Genomic DNA, 18,386 nt, shown 5'->3' with positions numbered 1-18,386 from the left:
TGTGATGAGTAGCCTACTTCTCGAGGAGTTCAACAGAGAAGAATAGGTGAATTTGGACGCACTTCATGCTTGTAGTGAAGTAAAGCTTAAGTGCTGCATGCTGCGCAGGAGACTGCGGCTCACTGGTAGTTATTATAGGTAACTTAAAATCAGCGCGATTTACCCTTATAGGCTACTGCACATTACAAGATCTGTAGGAGATGATCCGCAGCACTGAAGTGAGACATGATTTAACTCTTTGTGTAGCGCATGTGAGCGCTTTTTTCCCCATTTCAACCTGAATATTGGTGGGGACATTTCAGTCGTATTTTGACATTGGTGTGGACACGTCCTTCGGTCCCCACGCAAATCTACGCCCCTGGCGTGTCTCCGTCGTTATCGGGGAAGTGGGCCCAGAACTGTTTTGCCATTGATTATGAGACCAAGGTGAAGCTAGTTTCACTTTGCCTATGAGTTCAAATAGGCAAGTGTAGAATGCATGTAGGCTATAAAGATTCCTTCAGATGCGTTGATTGTCAAAATACCGACGGGCTGTTTGATGTTGTGTATTGCTTACTCTTAAAAAGAACGGCAGATGTCATTGTCATTGGTTTAAAGAATGTTGATGTCATTGGTTTAAAGGATAAACACACCCAATACTGATTAAGAAACATAAGAACAAGTCTTTGTGCCCAATCACGCCATTAAATTAGTGAATGTTTAGGAAATCAACAGCGGCCGACACACAAAACGCCAATGCGGGAATCCATCGGGCGTCACCCCCGAGGACATTTCTTAAATGCTGTTAAGCAAATTCAAATTTTTTGTGCACTTTCAGTCACCTACACACTACGCCTAAATCACGCATGATCCGTCGTTTGACTCCTGAACAGTTTACAACTCAGAAGGTTAATTGCGTTAACCCAAACTAAAAGGAAAAACACTTTGCTTTATTTTTATAAACAGCATCACGCCGTTAAAAAAACGAGATAGGCCTATAGCCTATCCATCCAGAAGCGCGCATTAGCCGACAGTAAGTGGAGGCAGCTAGTGGTTCTCAAACTTTGCCATATCCTACACTGGTGTAAAAGGCGTGTATGGTATCATATTTTTTGTAAAAGCCTGCCAGGGATATTCTTCGGCCTATGAATTGTGTGCCTTCTCAGAAAACCAGTCACTGGGCTCAGCTAGATGTAGCTTTCTCCTTCACCAACCTGTGAGTCACGTCGTCAGTGGCACTCCTTCTCATCTGCTGATACAGCAACATGAGTATTCCACTATAGCATTGCTCCTCATTGCCTTACTCCTTTCCTTTTCAGAATGTTCTTTCTATCCATAATCATAAGTCTTTCTTCAGTGAATTAGCAAGATACCATCAGAAGCCAACAATCATAAAACACCTGTGCGCGCGCTCTCTCTCCCGTGCGCATGAAGCTGTCTGCGTGTTGTAGGCTAGATTTGCGTGAGTTCTTTCTATCTGCTTTACTTTTGCGAGTTGCAGCCACCTACAGGGCCGTTTCAAGGAATTTGGGGACCCCAAGCAAAATGGACATGGAGGCCCACCCCCCCCCCACCACCACCGCACGCAAAGCCGACAGGAACCACCGCATAGCCATACAGTTTAAGTTCACCCACAGTTTATATAAATACAACATTTTGACAGTGCAATACTGCAGTTGCATATATATATACTGTGCATTAGTTTTCAACATTTGCAAAAACACCACCGTACCATAAAATCCAATATAAATGTAAAAAAGTGCACAATAACTAAATAACTAGTCGTTGTCCAGCTCGGGGCCCCAAGCAATTGCTTGGTTTGCTTGCCTTCTAGCGACGGGCCTGACCACCTAGGCTATGTTATAGACGTTCTATGAGGTACCAGTGTTTAGCTGTGTCACAAAACAATAAGCTTTGTCAGACTACTTTTAAAATGTTATTCAGGGCTATATACACTTTAAACATTCGGGGCTGAAGACCCGACATGGAAGTGTCAGGAATTTTCATACGAGAGAAGCTCTCATTGGTGGTTAAGATATGTAGGGGATTGACAGCAACAAAGCCAATCACACTATGAGAGATGCTGAATTTAACATCAACTGCGATGTTTGATTTTAAATGATTAAATTTAGCCGAGACTGTAAACTGGCACACGTGGGTGCTCGATATTTTACGGTATCGGCGCCTATGGATCCAACTCTAGCTATATCACCCACTGCGGTCCTCTGATGAGCGTCTGCTGTTTCGACCAGCCAACACTAGAGGTCACACTCAAGACCCCTTTCCCCTGGTTCCACTTTGATGGAATGAGTTACCGTGTTCTGCGCTCTTGCTATGGTTTTTGGACCTAAAGACTCATCGGTTCACCTTACATTTAATTAATTAAATTGGTTGTTTGGTTTGGTTGCATTGTTGCAAGGCTATTTGATATTGTTATTACTATTATGCTTAATGTTTTTTCAACTTTTTATTTAACTTTAAATATTCATATTCTGTCAGTTGCTTTGGACAAAACCGTTTGCAAAATACCATAACCATAACCATCTGCCTAGGCCACTCTCCAGCTGGCTCAATACCAGTCAGGCTACCAGTCTGTCAGAAACTGCCATTAGCCTATTCTTTCAAAGTTCAAAATCCAGTTTGACAGCATTTACCAAAGCTACCCGACAGCATGCAACTGAATAGTCTATGACATTCTTAAAGCGTAGTCTCCACCCAAGCGCGATATTCCTGGAGAAAGCAAGAAGGAGGAGGCTATTCTATCTCTGGAAGATAACCAGGAAATCCATCGCCAGTCTATGGTCTATGGTTTTACACTGGGACGTGCGGACAGGATGGAGGACTTGAAGACAGGCGTGGGGGCTGCAGAGACAGACTGCCCAATCTGTTACGAATGCCTCACAGGCACAGCTAGAACTCTAAGCTGTTCTCACACGTTCTGCCATGACTGCCTAGTCAGAACCTTGGTCAGCATCAACAAGGATGGGGTCATCACGCGGGATAGTATTGTCTGTCCCATTTGCAGGCACCTTACATTTATCGCTAAACAAAATGATCCCGTGGTGACTAACAGCCTGGATGCACACACCGAGAAGACTTTGGAAGTGCCTTTGCTTGATGTCCAACCTGTCAGAAGTCGGTCTCCAAATATCTCACCTGTGAGTACATCTTCTGGAAGTTTTGGTTGGATTACGCGATATTTCAGAGGGGTATCTGAAAGGTTTCACTCACAGGGTTGGATCAGACCCAAGAAAAACCCATCGGAGATTTTCATCATTAGTGAACTTGGCCGACCGATGAAAGAGGACGATATAAGTGTTCTCCCAGCGACAACAGTATTTGTTCCAAATCGAACGAGGCGCAGACGCATGAGAATTTGTACAACTGGGCGATGTTTACTGTTCCTTTTATCAATGTTCTCCATTCTTGCTCTTATAACCGTAACATTACCTTGGATTCTGCTGGCATAATGGATTCGTTGCGCACCTTTCTTGTTATATGTCACAGATGTGCGGCCTTGGTAAAAAAAAGTCGCTGTTGACTTTTTTTTTAACCATGTCTTCGTCTTACTGTGAAAAACAGTTAATTGATTATGTAATTAATCTGTTGGCTATACTTTTCACCATGTCTTCCTGTATTATTGTTGAAAACACATTATATAGCCTATATTGACATAATTCGTTTTAAAAAGACTGAAATAAATGTGTACTAAGAAGATGAGTTAACCTGTGAGGAGGATGAACAATTAGCGAATGGTTATCAGGTTATCAGACAATGGTTATCAGGTTTCAGGTCTGTGTTGGGGTAAAAGTAAGGGTGAAGTTATGGAAGGTGGAACTGACTGTGCTATTTGTCAAAGTTTCTGGGACACTGGTGGTGTAATTTTGCATAACTCTGTAAAGTGTTACCATGCTCATGCCTAAATGGCCTGTGTGCATTTTTTTCCATGACACACCTCCCTTTATTTTATTTCCTGTCAGACTGGTTCCAGTAACTGGGTTGAGAACACCCACTGATGGATCACTTGATGTGATTTATTCTTAATTTGACAAACCATAGCTCTACAAAACACAATTAATTAAAAAAAAAATTAAATCACATGTCTCAATCTAAATCGAATGTTCTGTTAAAGACCTTTCATTTAAAACAATAGAATCAACAAAGAAACTGACAATTAAGATTCTCTAAAACTATACCTGACCTTGACGTAGGCCTACACTGATTGTATTCTTGGTTTTGAAGACTATTTCTCACTATAACCAACTGACTGTGCTACAAAGACTTCTACAAAGAAGTCAGTATAGGCTTTATCAGACAGACTGTCTTCCTGACAGAAACATACCCATCAGGGCCAAAGTCTAAAATGATGCAGTCATAAATGTTATGTTTTTGGTAACTTTCAGATTTAAATGAGAACTTGGACATTTTTTACATAGATCTCTTCTTTTGGTTACACTTTACTTGACAGTGTCGACATAAGAGTGACATGACACTTTTATGAATGTGTCATAAACAAGTCATAAATGTTTATGACATAACGCTTCAGTTATTAAGTGTCATTCAGTTTTTGTCATAACAAGTTAGGGTTAGGATTAGGTTTAGGGTTAGGGTTAAAGGTTAGGATTAGGGTTAGGGTTCATGTGTCATGACAGTGTCATATCACTCTTATGTCGATACTGTCAAGTAAAGTGTTACCCTTCTTTCTCAAGGTCAAAAAAAAGGAAAAAGGAAATGGAAAAAAAAAGAAAGAAAGAAAACCAGTACAACCTCGCTTGATTTGCTGCAGCCTACAGCTAGAGTATCCAGGTAGTGCTACACTCTGGCGGCATCTTTAAAATCATGCCTTTAAGTCGGCCGTAGGCTGGCGTATGGCCAGCTGGTGCACTTGTTCTATGATACATACCTACATGTTTCTGTGACACCTGTTTGAGAAGAACGTCCCTGCCTTGAATCATTACTTTGCTGGGGAAATACCCCTTCTCCATCTTAAATGTTGTCTTAAGAGATCCTAACAGAAAGAAAAATGTTGAAATATTGCTTAAAGTGCTTGATGGATCTTTCACACTGGCCAGTGATCAGTGCGGGTGATCTGGTTGAGGAGGATATGCACGGAGCTAGATCAGCCATTCTTTTGCTGTTGACATATTCAACTACTGTAGTGATGCTGGGCAGGAACCAGCAGGCATCAGAAGATTTGTAAGTTTTTGACAGAAATGAAAGAGCTGTCATACTCTGCAGTTGGTCAAAGAGGTTGCTCCAAAGTTAGAACCTTAGCCTGACCATGGGATTGAGCAGTTTTAGATTGCAGTGCACCAGTAAACTTTCCACCTGCATTTTCATACATTTAGGGAGAGTTCCTGTCCTGGTCTAGCCTGGATACCAGACTCTCTGACTTCGCAGAGAGTCTGGCCTAGATCCATTGGCAAACGTTTATTTCCTGGTTGGTGGACTCTTGTCTGAAGTTTGAAATCATTGGAGTTCAAACACTAACGTTTGGTAATGACGTATGTTAACCACGGGGGACACAACGATAACGATAGGCTTGCAACTTAAACGTAATCGCTCTCAGGAATGCCCTCTGTTAACTGGTTGGTTCGGAGACAAGATGCCGAAGTAAACAAAGTGAACGAGAGCTATTCCAGACGGAGTACTGTAGGGAAAAGAAATCGAGCGGAAGTACGTAGGCAGGCGGAGGCCAGGCTAGTCCTGGTCCCTCTGCTGATGAGTCTTCTTTTTAAATCGTGTATTGGTTCTGGTTTCAGTCAGCCAGCACTGGGTTTGCTTCTTTTAGCAGTGTTATTATGACCATATATATTTATTTCTCACTCTCTTAATTAGAGTAGAACTAAAATGATGGCCAATATGTACACATTATTAATTATTAAAGGCCTATAGGCCATAATTGGATCTGTTGTTTTAGACGTGTTATTATGACCAATCTTGCAAAGGGGAAACTGTTGACAGAGTAGGCTGGCTCTGGTTCCGCCACTTTGGTGAATCTGCCAGCAGTGTCTGGCAGGCTGGGCATACTATTCTGTGGCCTGGGTGGGGAACGGCAGCTCCATCAACAGCTTCCCTCTAGTCATTATAGCACTGCTAAAACATAAAATCCAGTTGAGGTTCTCATAGAGTTTTTAGTAAGATTTCAAAAGGATATTTCTTATTTACCTTATTTTTTTACCCTGGTGTCAGGCATGTTTGGTTTGTCTTGTTGTAGCTGGTGATTTGCAAGTATGACAATATAACATTTGCAATGCAGCTGGGATGTTCCATGAAACTTGCAGAAATGTTGGAGCTGAGCCGAAAAGTAGAAGGAAATTTACCAATCCATAACACATTTTCAAAGTAGCATGTAGTGACAAATACATTTAGCCATGTAATTACATGGTAAATTGAAAATTCTTCTTACAGGGCTTAGATTTGAAGATACTATCTATTTTAAAATACCTTTCCTGCAATTAAAGATAAAATATAGCCTACTCTCTCAATATTATACTCAAATGAAGTTTAAGTGATGTTTAAGTTATAATTTGCAGTAATATTAGGCATTATTCTGATTGACAAAAAGCAAGCTGAGTAATTACCATTTCTATAGATCTGCTGCTTCAAACAGAATACAGAATGTTCTGTGGATTTGTTGGAGCAAATCAAGAAAGGCACTGCAACAGAAACAGAGATGACATGGACACACTCATTATTAAAAATGTAGACTTTAATATATATTTATATATATATTTCTGACATTCTGAAGGATTGCAGTCGGCTTCACAGTACAGACTGTGTTGTTCCACTTGATATGCTAAGCAGAGGAAAGAAGGGTGGGTGTGTCCTACAGTTCAACAGTAGTTGTAGTGGAAGCATGGGAGAGGCTGGATGTCCATGAGTACTGTCCAGTTTCAAATGTATTGATCATAAACCCTCAGCCATCTATGTTCAGTTGTTCAGTTTTGCCCCTTTTCACCCATGATTTCTTGTCCTCAACTATGTCTTAAAAGAAAGTGATGTGTGAGAACTACAAATGACTAAAAAAAGAAGAAACCCATGTTGCAGTCATACCTTGAAACTGGTTCAAAACAAAAGCACGCACAATAAGCTTGGAAGTGCAACAAAGGCCAAGAGTCATTGATGCTTTGCATCCTCAAGAAGATGGCATGCTATTAGTCACCTGCTGACCTTTCAACCCTGATATCATTACAGACAGCTTCGCTTACCTTCTGTGTGGAATATATTTGAAAGAATGAAATATGAATATCATCATTACCAGACTACAGCACAGCTTGAGCGAGCATGCTAACGCTTATCTGAAAACAATCCAAGCCCCCTGACAAAGTCTATTGCATTTACACAATGAAAGCCTCAACAACCCCTCCCCAACTTACTCAGTAACGTTCACACAAGCATTTGACCAAAACAGTGGAATGCAGTGGTGCACAAAATGCCACCGCAGCAATGGGTAATGGACAGCTATTTTTAAAAAAGTCATGCTTCTATTGCAGCTTCCGTCAGTTATTGACAAGACCTGACCTTGATCAGCATCAAAGTCAAGATAGACACATTCAGTCAATGCTCTCGTATGACACCCCTGCCTCCATAAATAAAAAAAACACTAATGAAACCATCACAGACAGAACCTCAAGTACACAAGAAAACTTGTCATTAGCTTTAGGACATTAATATCTAATGTGAGGGCACTTGAAATTTTCATTTAACAACCACTACAACTATTAATATTACTCAGCCACCATAGTCTTCAAGAATATAATTCATTGAGAGAACACACACACACACACACACACACACACTGAGGCATATCATACATTACAGAGACTTTATCTTCTCGAATCTGAGTCCCTGAAGTAGACAAACAATAAAATAAAGAAGAAAAACAAATCATCTGCGAAAGGAATGGACACTTTTTTTCTGATCAGGTGTTGGGCAGAGATTGGGGGGGTTGGGTATGGCCTCTTCACATCTCTGAGATTCAGAAGAAAAAAAATAATTGCACTTTGATTGACAAAATGAAAATGTCTTGTCCATTTTGGGCCTTCAGATATGAGAGATCTTCCTTGCAGCATCTTTCTATTCTTTTGTGAAAATGAATGGAGTGGTCATATGATCCACACTCCACCCTACGCAGACAGCTTGGAAACATCACAGCACCCTAACAGGTGCACACTGAGAGGGTTGCCAGATGCCATGGTAAAATCCCCGGTCACCCCATGTTGATCAGAATAGCCAAATATCCACAGCATCTTTTTGATTAGATACATAAGAAAATACTGCATGTAAAAGCAACAAATCCCAATTATTGCATTCAAAAATGGTGAACAATTATCAGCATGATCTAGAATCACATGGTCTAGACTCTAGAGTACTATGCAGTAACCTGTAACAAAATAATACTGTTCCTCCAGCATGCAGTGGTGTTATGTGAGTGAGTGTGCGATATTTAAGTGGGCAGCATCATCATCACGGACTTGTTCAGGGTAGAGAGTCATTCCTCAGGGCTCTGATATTTAAGCACAAACGCAATGCGTTCAAACACTTTCAAATAAACACACAAAATCTGCTCTGTCAAGTCTTTACGTGTACCGATAGCAGTTTCCATGGCTTTCTGTTGCAGCAGTCAGTGCTTGATTTCACTAACGCGAATCTGGCAATAGTGTGTGCAGGGGAATAAAAAATAACACCACCAACATAATATTATATCATTTTTCTAGAACAAGATAAATATGACCACATTTATGAATATATGTATATTTCATATTTGTCTTTACATCTGAACCTGACCACTTGGAATTATCTACATATTTATACACACGTCTCTTCGTATTTACACTGGGAAGGGCGGTACATTAAGTCTGAAGCACTTGAGACAAGGTGTGCAGAGAGCATCAATAGGGCTTGCAGGCAGTGCTGTCACAGTTAAAACTACTGTTAATGTCCATACGTATGAATGGTGAGGCCTGTTGTGGAGGCACACCAGTGATCATAAACACACACACAGCCACTCTTTCTCATGTAAAAATCTCTTGTTGTCAAAGCCCTTCTCGGAAAATAGACACTGTATCATTGGTATTCGTAAGAATGAGCTTCCAATTTAGTCTCAAACACTTCTTCCACAGTCTCCCTCATGAATTTCTGAGCTGTGTTCAGTAATGACAATAACAATAGTTTAAACTTCAAAAAGTCCAAAAACGATAAAGACATTCTCGTACTGCACTGATGTTGGGATGTGCACAGATAAATGAGAGCCCAGTGGTTCTGAGTCAAGTTGTAAATTTCTACTGCAATGCAAAGATTAACAAGTGCATCTTTTGGCTGAATGTCTGAGTGTGACTATCTTCCACATTTGCGTTTGTGTATGTGTGTGCATGAGTGTGTGTTTGTGTGTGTGTGTGTGCGCGCTCATGCGAGTAAATAAGAGAATGACAAAGAATGAGAGAGAGAGAAAGCAAGCAAGCAAGAGCATTACAGAAAGAAAGAGAAAACAGAGAACATATGGGCTTTAGTGAGATATTGAAGTTCAGACCTCCTCCTGATACTGACAATGGGCAACATGAATATTGCATGAGGCCAATCTTTCATACCCTGTAAGTACACACACACTATAATAACTTCTCTCTCAGTCCTGAGACAGTCTCCACTAGTGTCCAATCAGCGTTGCTGTGCAACCTGATCCCCAACTGTACTAAGGCCAACAAACAAAAAAAACCCTGAACCGATACAAATAAAAAATTACAAAAGTAAAAATATGGTACACATCACAAATAAAAAAAGACAAGGAGAAAATTAATACAATTGACGTGGCATGTTTTCCCCTTCGTCCTTGGCAACTTCTCCATATAGATGTCCCTTCTGGTAAGATTCCATATGATAGTATCAGTTTTTTTCTCAATGGCACCACATGTGCGGATGAAGTCACAAATAGCGCTGTAGCAGGTAGTCGTCTGTGGAGATTAAAGGTCCTTTTTTCTGTGGCGTTGTGAAGAGCGGAAGAGTGATTGTGGCGAATTCAAGTCTGTAGCTCTAGAAGTGGATGATGGCTGGTTGAGACAGTTGTGCATTGGGCTTCATCAGTAGTGAAAGGCAGGGAAAGCGAGGAGAAGGAGAGAGAAAAAGGAAGGAACAGAGAGAGATAGAGAGAAAGAGAGAAAGAAATACCCAGAGAAAAACTGAAATTGACTGAGAGAGAAAGAGAGAAAGAGTGATTCAGAAAGAGAGACTAAAACAGAGAGAGAAAGACAACATGAAGATAGATGTAGAAAGAAGACAGCGCCTTCTGTTGGTCTGGGGTGTGTGGTTCTGTTGTGGGGTCATAGAGTGGTGCTCTGTCCCTCCTCCTCAGAGGTGGCGTCTCCGTCTGGGGAGTCAGGCATCATAAGAGAGCTCCGGCAGGGCGATACCCTGAACTCATCCAGGATGCTGTCCAGATTGACATTGATGGAGGGTCTTTCCAAACTGAAGAAATCTGTTGTATGACCGTGATGAGGATGAGGATGGGGGCGATGAAGACCATGAGAGGAGGAGGGCACATGGTGAGAACGGAGGGAGCGAGGAAGAGTGGTGAGTGTGTGGAAGGAGGGAGTGAGTGGTCATTTGAGTGGTGAATACATGGAAGTGAATGAGGAAGGTGAGAGAAAGAGGGGAGGCAAAGGTCAAAAGTTCAGCCCGCAGCCACAAATAGCAACATTTTAGCAGCATTAGTAGGTCTGCTTTCAGTTTTACTTTTTAGTCTGAAAGAAGGAGGCTGGTAAGTAACTCTGGTCCTCACATTCTCACACAGGGATGCTATCACACTTAGCCACTACCAAAGGAAAAATAGGAAATACTTTTCATTTGTTCCAACATTCTAATACCCAATGCTGGGGGCAATTTTAACATGTCCTTCAAACAAATGTCCATTCATACGCACATTTTCCACAATATGAAATTAGGTACTGGAATTGAGGTGTTAAGTACAATATATGACTCATACACGGACAATACAAAAACACATCACATTTACCACGGCAACCAAACAACACAGCGGCAACGGGATGAGTGGGCGGTGTAAGGAAGCTGAGAGTGACAAGGGTGGATCCCAATGGAACGTCAAAAGGAACAGAACGGAATGAAAGAGGGCAAAAAATAATGGAGAAAAAAAAAATTCTGCTTTGCAGCTGTCTGATGCTCTGCGACTGCGCTCTGGGATGATGTCATCCATGTCTGTCAGAATGGGATGGAGCAGGATGACCAGATTCAGGAGAGAGGGGATAGAGAGAAAACAAGAGAGGGGTAGAGAGAGAGAGCAGAGAGGGGCAGAGGGAGAGAAAGAACGTGCGGAAGGCTCTGAGAAGAATACTGAGGGTAATTGCTGCTACCCACCATTAAAGAGTCGAGCTGGAAGAGAGAACTATGAGGGAATGCCTGTTAGCTTAGGGAGGGCAATATGGCGAAGCAAAAGAGAGGAGGAGATGCGGGTTACTAAAGATGAAGCAGCATCCTCTGAAAGTGCCGCCAATCACTTTTTGGGCAATTGAGCAATGCACCCTGGGAAGGCCGTCAGCCATGCACAACCCTCGGTCTCAACACCATGCACAGAATACACTGACACAGCAAGTTAGCGATAGCAGCAACATTGACATGGCAAACGAAAGCTTCACCAACCAGGGAGCGAGCGAGAGAGAGAGAGAGAGAGAGAGAGAGAGAGAGGGCATAATGCGATCACTTGCTCTTCTTCAAATAAAAATGAAAAGGACAATGTATGCATAGAGAGACAGACAGAGGTAGAGAGAGAGAGAGAGAAAGAGAGAGAGGTAGAGAGAGAGAGAGAGAAAGAGAGAGAGAGAGAGAGAGAGAGAGAGAGAAAGAGAGAGAGGTAGAGAGAGAGAGAGAGAGAGAAAGAGAGAGAAAGAGAGAGAGAGAGAGAGAGAGAGAGAGAGAAAGAGAGAGAGGTAGAGAGAGAGAGAGAAAGAGAGGGAGGTAGAGAGAGAAAGAGAGAGAGAGAGAGAGAAAGAGAGAGAGAGCAGGCGTCCCCAGAGGCGGCCAGCGCGGCCCCTAAGCCGAGGCGGTGAGACTGAGATGAGGCTCATGGCACACGGGCGCGCAGCAGGACTAGCTTACCCCAAACGTCCCCCTCACACTTAGCATCACACTCAGGCCCTGGCCTCACACAGCTGCAAGGTACACAATGATAGCAGGAGGGGGGAGGGAGGAGGAGAGGAGGGGAGTAGGGGGGAGGACAAAACAGTTATAAATCAATGAGAGAGAAGAGCTACTGTTTTACAAGGCAACAGCTCATAGCTTCACATCATTAGACACAGGTCTGGGTAATGGCTTTATGAAAGGCCTTTCTCTCCTAAAGAAAGGCCTGAGTTTGCTCAATAGTAATGGGAAGACATCTGATGTGAAGTCTATGACTGCGGAGATGAATAAATTAACTGACACATATCAAATATTGACAGGTGATTTCATACAAGCAACAGTCAACTTGGAGATATATACATGTTTCCTGCCCTATAGAGGTTATATTATCCTGATAATATGCCAGGAGGAATTTCCCTTTCACTGAATACATAAACTTCTAAAAGGCACCCAGAATGTTTTCAAAACGTTTCTAAAGGCCACCAGAACGCTTCTCCTTTTCAAGGAAAAACAAAGCTTCCTACAAACACTTCCCCTCAGAGTCCTTTGCCCGCGTAGGACAGCGAGACCGAGAGTTTGAGCGAGGATCGTTGTGCCCCAGAGCGCGGCATGGGCAGCGGTGCCGGTCCTCCTCCGCCGGCGTGTTTACCTGTGGACATGCTTTCCCCGGAGGACATGCCGTCCAGGAGGCTCTGGTCCAGCGGCGGTGGCGGTGGCGGCGGGGTCTGTCCGGGGACGGTGGGGGGCTGCGGCGGCGGCAGGCTGGGCCTCTGGCGGGGCTTGGGCGTGGGCCGGGACTTGGTGAGCGTGCCGGTGAGCGATGGCGGCGAGGAGAGCGTGTGAGAGGGCGCCGAGCCGGGCGACGAGGCGGTCATCTGGCCGGGCGGGCACACCAGGCCGTACGGCGACGGCGTGCTCGGGGGCGTGGGCGACAGACTGACTGGCGACGGCTGGCCCGTGGACTGGTCGGACATGCCGCTGCTGCCACAGCCCGACTGGCCGTATGGCACCTTGGGCGGGACGGGGGCCAGCTTCTTAGAGGCTGACCAAGGTAGAGAGAAAGAGAGGGATAGAATAACAAATAAGGAGAGAGAGATACAGTATATATAGACTTGTACTGAATTGTACAGCCACTGAACTTGCACACACATTAGCAGTCAACCCTGTCAAATACATACTGTGCATTATATCTCAGCACTGTACCAAATTGACAGTATCCTTATACAATAAACATTTCATCAATTCAGAATGATTCTTCACTAATAACCCAAATGAAGCATAACTCAGTGTTATCAGTAAACTGCAACAAACAATTCCAGGCAGATATGTAGTCCACTGTGAAGAGTCCATCACATGAGGAGTGGTGTCATGCGGTGGACGGCGTGTGGAGAGGCTTGCCTTTGCGCAGCGTGTGCGGGCTGTGCTCTGCCGAGTGCGGTGACTGGCTGCAGCTCTGCTGGCCACCAGGAGGGGGCACTGTGGGGACTGGCACCTGGATGGCCTTGTGTCCAATCACAGGGGAGAGCTCCTTACTCTTTAAAGTACTGGAAAGAGATGAGGATGTCAGTGTCTGGGTCTTCAAAGAATGAAATACAGCACACTAAATCACACCCTCCATTACCGACTCACTCTCAATTCATTACACGTGTGCATCACAGTCCTTTGCACTTCCACTGTGGTTGTGGTTGTGGTGATGATCTTTTAGTAAATGGACCAAATCTAAAGAGACAGCTGCTATACTACATCATAATAGGATACACATACACTGTAGTTTAATAGGAGAACATTTATCAAGGAAAGACATATTTATATACAGTACTTACCATCTCTTGCTATCTATACTGAACAGTAACAGTAGCAGAAAGTGTGTATGCTGTGGGTACTACTGGGGGCAGCCGTGGCCTACTGGTTAGCACTTCGGACCTGTAACCGGAGGGTTGCCGGTTCGAACCCCGACCAGTAGGCACGGCTGAAGTGCCCTTGAGCAGAAGTGCCCTTGTTGATGCAGGCAGCTCACTGCGCCGGGATTAGTGTGTGCTTCACCTCACTGTGTGTTCACTGTGTGCTGTGTCTGTTTCACTAATTCACGGTTTGGAATAAATGCAGAGACCAAATTTCCCTCATGGGATCAAAAGAGTACTTATACTTATACTGTGCTTCCTTAGCTTTTACGGCACACGTATATGAGGGGCATGTCACGTGTGTGTGTGTGTCTGTGTGTGTTTGTGTGTGTGTGTGTGTGTGTGTAGACACGCATACAGTATGTATGTTCTAGGTGTGTGTGTGTGTGTTATCAGTTTCACAGGAACAGTCTGAAGACACATGAGTGAGATGGCAGTGAATGTTTTCCAAACGTGGGAAGCGAGGAGGAGGATGGCGCTAGGCGAGCATTACACCCGCCCCCTCTCTAGTCCCTTGCGCTCGCTGCAACACAACCTCAGACGCTCCTAGTGCTCGCCCCCCAACATTCACTTCGCTTCCCAAAACGCTTACAACTACAGTATGCTGTGGCTATCAAGGCCTGATCGCTTCTCTCTCACACCCTTCACATTGGGGTACAGGACCAACATCTCAATGAAGACTAATGTGGAGGTGGGGGGAGGGGAAGGGGGGGAGGGGGGAAGAGGAGTTTTCATCAAGCAGGCTCATTCTGAGATGAGGACACCAAATTGAGATAATGATTCATGCTGTTCTGTCCGCTGCTATCAGCAAGTCTCACAGAGAGGACTCACAAGAGATGAGATCAGTCTGCATCTGAGAGAACAGAGAGCAAGAAAGAAAGAAAGAAAAAAAGAAAGAAAGAAAGAAAGAAAGAGAGAGAGAAAGAGAGAGAAAACGACCCTTCTTCTCACTCAACACTGCGGGGGCCACTGGATTGGTGCAAAACAAAAAAAACAAAAAAAGCAAAAAAAAATAAAAAATCAGAACGACACCTTAGGGGAGTACTCATCATCAGGCCCACATTCACCCTCCTGGCAGGGGCGCAATGGCAATCGAACCGGCCCGGCACACAGGCTGCAACGCGCGAGTGCGACACCGTCTTATTTTTAGAGTGCGAGCCTGAGATCTTCCACAGCTCGGCAGCTGATGACGGCTCAAGTCACGAGCGCGCAGCTAGCAGGGAGGCAGAGCCTGTCATCCACCACCATCCACTGGGGTCTCATCAGACTACGCACTGACTGCTCAGTGCCCATACAAATCACACAGTCTTAGGTAAATGAGGAGCATCTTCCCCAAACAGAAAAAGAAAAAAAGAAACGGGGGTCAATTGAAAACAAATCTTTCTGTATGAAATTAAAAATAAATACATTGGTGTGCCGGCTTGCTCATGTATTTATTTCTGTTCTCTGCCAGGATTCCACTTTCTCGAAAGCCAGTAACATCCTCAGTTGCTAGGCAACCCCCTGTGAGAGGCATGCCTTGACAATGAGAATGTTACAGAATCTGAGATATGGCACTGAAACCAGCGAAGGAAAAAAAAGAGAGAGAAAGAACGAAAAAAGAGAGAGAGAATAGCAGATAAAGAGAGGAGCAGATAAAAAAAGAGGGAAGGAGGGAGGAGGGGAACTCGGCTAGTTCAGAGCGAGGCCACGGTGACCGTGTGGGGTTGGGGGTTGTGGGGTAGGACGGCAGCTAGAGAGGATGGGGGGGGGCTAGTGTGTGTATGTGTGTGTGTGTGTGTGTGTGTGTATGTGTATGTGTCTACCGCTTCACTGCTGCTGCTGCTACTGTCACTGTCAGGTGGGAAAACAGGGCGCAGGCGCTATAGTTACCTAGTCAGCCTGGGGGGTCCTCTCTCTCGGACACAGGGACAGGCGGCCCAGGGCGGAGGGGGCACCGAGGACGCAGGGAGGCTAGGGGGGTTCCCGAGGGACGCGTCGTTGCGGGCCAGTACGAGGGGCGTTTTCACGTAGAGGGGCGAGGCGTTTGCGTCGACAGAAGGGGGGGCATGCGAATACGCGTCGGCAGGGGCGGCTGGGGGGGCGTGCTTGGGGAAGTGCAAGCAGCTGGGCTTGGGGTTGGAGTTGATGTCGAGCGAGGAGGAGGAAGAGGAGGAGGAGGAGGACTGCGGGGGCAGAGACTGAGGCTGAGGGTGCAACAGGGGGTGCGGCTGGGGGTGCGGGAGGTGGTGCGGCAGCGCGGCGATGTTGAAGCCGGACCAGCGAGCGGGCGGCGGGGGCGAGCTGGGGGGCTGCGACTCGGGCCCGGGGGCCACGGGCCGAGGGCAGGGCGGGGGCTTGGGGTAGAAGTGGTGTGCGGAGGAGGTGGAGGAGGCGGCGGAGGGGTAAGGGGGGGGCGGCCGCTCCTCCCCAGGGGGCGGGTAGGCGTGAGAGGAGTCCGGCCGATTGGGCGACACGTCGTCACAGCTGCAAAAATGTAAACAAACATAAAAGAGCAGAGAGAGAGAGAGGGGAGAGAACAGCTCTAGTAACTACACAGGGAGACGCATCAGCGCGCAAGAGCAAAACAATGGACTCATATGGTCTCATACTTTATGCTCACTATGGACTACCATCCTAGTCTCTACGTTATCATAAACAATCAGGGTCAAGAACACATCAATGGCTTCAGTTACTAATGGGACTTTGTGTTACTGTTAAGTGTGTATTCAAGGTGCCAGGAAGAACAGCTATGAAGCTCAGCACACCAGCCAGCTTTTGTGAGGCACAGATGCAAAAAGAAAAAGGACAAAGCGATATGACTTTCAGATTCCTAGTAAAGGAAAACAAGCAAGCATCGCACTGAGACAGTTGCTCTTTTTTAGATGCATTCAAATGAACTTGTGTGTTCTCTGTGAAAAACTGCGCAATCAGGTCAAGATGATTTGTTCATGGGAGCGCTAATCTGTTGTACAAACAGCTGATTGAAAGGCCAATCCAATGCAAACATTGAAGCTAGTGCCACACCATGATTGCAAATGGTTGCTCTTCATATTTCCATTTGGCAGATTACACATATTTATGCAATAAATCATTTACTTAATAATTCATAGTATTTCATTTTATAATTTGGTCAATTAAACAAGCCTTGGGTATTTGTTAACTGAGAAAATCAAGTAATTGGAAATAAAAATGATTTCCTGCTTGCTCCAGCACTTGACTCTAGCCCAGTATAAGACAGAGAACGACACAAAACCCCTTCTTGTCGGCCAAGAGGGTCACAGCGGTACAGGAAGCAGCCAGCCAGCCAGCCCCCGCCCCCAGCCATCACATGACCACTACGTAGCAGGTTAGCAACATGACGCCATGACAACCAACGCAGAAGCTGCAGCATGATCACATTCAGAAAGCCCACTTCATTTGTTTCAACAGTGAGAGGAAAAAAAAAAACAACAACACAAAAAACAAATCAAAACAAAACAAAAACAGTGACTCCCTGTATCCAAAGGTTTCAGTATAAACAAAGTCCTGCCACTAATTCCAAATAAATCCTTGTGAAAGCCCAACAGATTAATCCTCATAAATGTTCAGGCTACGAGCGACAGTGATTAACACAAGTACAGTGAGGGGCACAGGCAGGGTTAGAACAGGGGAGATGGAGTGAGGAAGAGAGAGAGAGAGAGAGAGCAGACCATGGGAGGTTGTGAGGAAGAAGAGAGAGAATTCAATCTAGTAGTATACAAGATGGAGAGGAAGAGTCGTGAGATTGTGGTGGAAACACGAGGGGCAACAGGAAACAAACAGTTAGTCATGATGGGAAATTTTTACGCGAGTGAGACTCAACCCAGTGACGCTGATGGTGATGACTGATGATGAGGAGGATGGTGAGGAGGATGAAGGGGGGGGGGGGGTGGTTTCGTCTGCTCACCTGCCCCGGTCGCCGGGCGGGGGAGTTGGCGAGGGCGAAGAGGCCAGCTCGCCAGGCTGCTCGGGGATGAGGCCGTCACCGGGCAGGCCGGGAACGTGCATGGACGGTGGGGTGGACGAGGCCTTGCGCGCCAGCGTGGACGAACCCTTGGTCCTCACCCAGGACGTGTCCATCACCCTCACCCCCATGCTGGAGAGACGGAGAGAGAGAGAGAGAGAGAGAGAGAGTAAGCACCATATACACCAGCCATATCTACGCAGGCAGAGAGCGGGAAAGAGAGATCTGAAAAGAAAAAGAGAGAGAGAGTGTAGCTTAGAGAGTGTAGAGAGAAAGTTTAAGTCTATCTCTCCACAGACATTTCCATTTCCTGTTTTCTGTATTCCTTATCCTTTGTACTGGTATGACTATTTTGGCAATACAAATACCTTATTCGTTACTCCAACAAGTCTCTTTAAGTTTAACTGAACTAAATT

General features: G+C 45.0%; 2 protein-coding genes across 5 annotated transcripts in view; one reads left to right on the top strand and one right to left on the bottom strand.

The window, feature by feature from the left end:
* Positions 1-2,708: 2,708 nt before the first annotated feature.
* On the top strand, positions 2,709-4,079 carry LOC143103086 (RING finger protein 222). The gene has a single exon (XM_076266871.1). It carries the CDS (start codon positions 2,778-2,780, stop codon positions 3,447-3,449), a length of 672 nt encoding a protein of 223 aa, XP_076122986.1. The 5' UTR covers positions 2,709-2,777; the 3' UTR covers positions 3,450-4,079.
* A 2,643-nt stretch (positions 4,080-6,722) lies between these two features.
* arhgap44a (Rho GTPase activating protein 44a) overlaps positions 6,723-18,386 on the bottom strand; it is a 37,589-nt gene continuing 25,925 nt past the window's right edge. The window contains exons 17-22 of one of the 4 annotated variants that reach the window (XM_076265487.1): positions 17,914-18,102; positions 15,879-16,472; positions 13,504-13,649; positions 12,755-13,147; positions 12,085-12,137; positions 6,723-10,450 (exon numbers count right to left, since the gene is read on the bottom strand). In XM_076265487.1, the coding sequence (XP_076121602.1) occupies positions 12,130-12,137; positions 12,755-13,147; positions 13,504-13,649; positions 15,879-16,472; positions 17,914-18,102 (1,330 nt within the window). In that variant the 3' untranslated portion in view covers positions 6,723-10,450; positions 12,085-12,129. Of the gene's footprint in view, positions 10,451-11,881; positions 13,148-13,503; positions 13,650-15,878; positions 16,473-17,913; positions 18,103-18,386 lie in introns of those variants that run through there. The other 3 variants (XM_076265486.1, XM_076265485.1, XM_076265488.1) reach the window with 3 other exon arrangements.

This window comes from Alosa pseudoharengus, unplaced genomic scaffold (genome assembly GCF_046254945.1).
Source record: "Alosa pseudoharengus isolate Yale_2024_CS ecotype anadromous, Long Island Sound unplaced genomic scaffold, YU_APseudo_1.1 YU_APseudo_1.1_scf_4, whole genome shotgun sequence".
Lineage (NCBI taxonomy): Eukaryota > Metazoa > Chordata > Actinopteri > Clupeiformes > Clupeidae > Alosa > Alosa pseudoharengus.
The sequence above is the reverse complement of the archived record's forward strand: the minus strand, read 5'-3'. Positions and strand labels throughout refer to the sequence as shown.